The sequence below is a fragment of the Ictidomys tridecemlineatus genome, chromosome 12, assembly GCF_052094955.1.
Source record: "Ictidomys tridecemlineatus isolate mIctTri1 chromosome 12, mIctTri1.hap1, whole genome shotgun sequence".
In the NCBI taxonomy this organism is placed as follows: domain Eukaryota; kingdom Metazoa; phylum Chordata; class Mammalia; order Rodentia; family Sciuridae; genus Ictidomys; species Ictidomys tridecemlineatus.
This window is the reverse complement of record NC_135488.1, coordinates 4,616,694-4,619,105: the sequence shown is the minus strand read 5'-3', so window position 1 is coordinate 4,619,105 and position 2,412 is coordinate 4,616,694. Positions and strand designations below refer to the sequence as shown.

Sequence of the window (2,412 nt, the reverse complement as noted above, 5' to 3'; positions counted from 1 at the left end):
CCTCAGCTCAGCTTCTTCAAATGAGGCTCCCCGCTCAGCTCCTGGGGCTGCTGCTGCTCTGGATCCCCGGTGAGGTCAGAAGGGATGGGGAAGGAAAAGGAGAGGGGTGTGAACCCTGGGAATCACATGGAGATGTGCTAGTCTTGTCCTCCAGATGGGCCAGGTGAAGTTTAGTAAGGAGCTGTACTCTGGTGAAGAGAGAGAAAGAGGGAAATGAAGCAGGGAGAATGTGAGAGAACAAATAGACCTGAGCTAACTGGCTTCTGTTTTGAAATTGAACATTTGGGTTGAAAGAATCAAAACAATGCACACAAAAACTGATTCAAGCTCATAGAAACAACAATTCATGAAAATGGCTAATTTCAATGTCATTACTTCAGGATCAGTGGACATATTGTGCTGACCCACACTCCCCTCTCCCTGCCCATCACCCTGCACAGCCAGCCTCCATCTTCTGCAGATCCAGTCAGAGCCTCCTACACAGTGATGGAAACACCTATGTCTATTGGGCTGTACAGAATCCAGGCCAGGCTCCAGAAGGACTAGTATGTGTTCACACAGGTTTCTGGGGTCTCAGGCAGAGTCACGTGGCAGTAGGTCAGGGGCAGACTTCACACTGACTGTCCCCAGGGAGGAGCTGAGGACGCTGGAGTGCATCACTGTATCCAAGGGATTCGTGCTCCTCCCACAGGGCTGCAGGCCTGAACACAAACCTCCTGCTGGTGGCCCAGCTGCCACCTATGCTGTCTGGAGGGCACAGGAGATGAGACACCAGGTCTCCTAACTCCTGAATCAGTATCTAGTGCTCACAGCAAATTTTCTGTGACACAAACTTGTCCCTCCTGTTTTCTGAGAACTCTGACCTAGACACTCTGGGATTTCAGGTCCTCTGGTCCTCATCTTCTGTCCCTTACACAAGAGAAGACATTATTCTGAAGAAGGACAAGCTAAACTCACTGCTCTGCTCCTCTGGGTGGCACAGGACACAACCTCTAATCTGAGCTTTGGTTTGAATAAATGTCCCCCCAAGACCCACGAGTTAAAGCTGGGCTTCCCGCTACAGGCCTATTGGGAGGTGGTTTCCATCTTGAGTAGGGTAGGGCTTGGAGGTCTTCTGGTTGAGGGGCATGAGCCCTCTCTCCTTTTCAACCTCTGTGTGGTGCATGACCCTGCATTGTGTGGAGTAAGGCTGCAGGTTCTCTCAAGGGCACATTCAGCTTAGAATTTACCCTTAGTTATGAATATAATTAATTGTGACTATCTCCCTCCAGGAATCAGATTTCATTTGGAGATGAAGGTTTCAGCCATGACATCTGCTGTGTCCTCATGGCTCCCTGCAGACATACTATGGAAGGGCAGCTGCTCAGTCAAAGCACATCTCATGCTCCATTTATGACCTTCCTCCTGGAATGCTCCAGGGATTTCAACAAGGTCCACCACCTTTTTCTGTAAGAGCAGTGCTGGGTCATTTTATGCCATTGGGAGGTGTTTCTGCAGGTGACAGGACAAACACAGTGCCTCAGAGGAGAAGCAGTCACACCCAGGACTCTGGGCTTCATACATCATGAGGTGCCACTGCTCTCTGCAGCTGTGAGGGTTTTTATTCGGGAATGTGTCACTGTGGTCTCCTGGCCACTCAATGCAGTAATAGTGCCAGAATCATTTGTCTCTAGGTTGCTGATGATGAGGGTAAAATGTGCTCCTAAATGACTTCCATTGAACCGTGCTGGGACTCCTGAAGCCAGGGTGGATGTGCCATGCACCAGGAGTTTATGGGCCTGGCCTGGTTTCTGCTGGTACCAAGAAAACTTGGAGTTCTCCTTGGGGTTGGTTGTGCAGGTGATGATGGTTCTTTCCCCAGGATAGACAGCCAGGAGAGCTTTGGACTGGGTGAGGGCAGTGCCCATTTTCACACCTGCAATCTCAAAAGACTTTTCAGGTCAGTGTAAAGACACAATCAATTTAACCCAGGCAAAGCATACATACTTCACTACTCAAATAAAACATTTGGGGTGAGGAATCTATTTCCTTTGGAGGAATATTGTCTCAGGCACATGCTCAGTGGGTCCCTTCTGGCAATGTCCATGGGAAGGTGGCTCAGAGCACCATGTCCCCTTTCTTTGCTCACCTGAGATGAAGAGCAGCAGAAAGCACAGGAGCTGAGATGGGGACCTCATCTTGCCAGGAGTGCCTGTTCTTCCTCCTGCTGACCTGTCTCCTCTCCTGGGAGTCCATTAATAGTACCTGTGTGAGGTGGGGGCTCTCTGGAAAGGTATATGCAAAGCAGATTCAGCTGGGGCCTAGAGAAGAAGGCCACTGAGCAGATCTCTGTTACACTCCTCCTCCTCAGCTACACGCTCTGATCAACCTTGCAGGACGTCCTGGACTCAGGATAACACAATGCTGTGTGGG

General features: G+C 50.1%; 1 gene segment (V, D, J or C); it reads right to left on the bottom strand.

Moving 5' to 3' along the window:
• Positions 1-1,562: 1,562 nt before the first annotated feature.
• On the bottom strand, positions 1,563-2,177 carry LOC144369497 (immunoglobulin kappa variable 3-15-like). The segment is given in 2 exon segments: positions 1,563-1,915; positions 2,129-2,177. Coding segments are annotated over 2 exon segments (402 nt in total).
• Between the last annotated feature and the right edge of the window lie 235 nt (positions 2,178-2,412).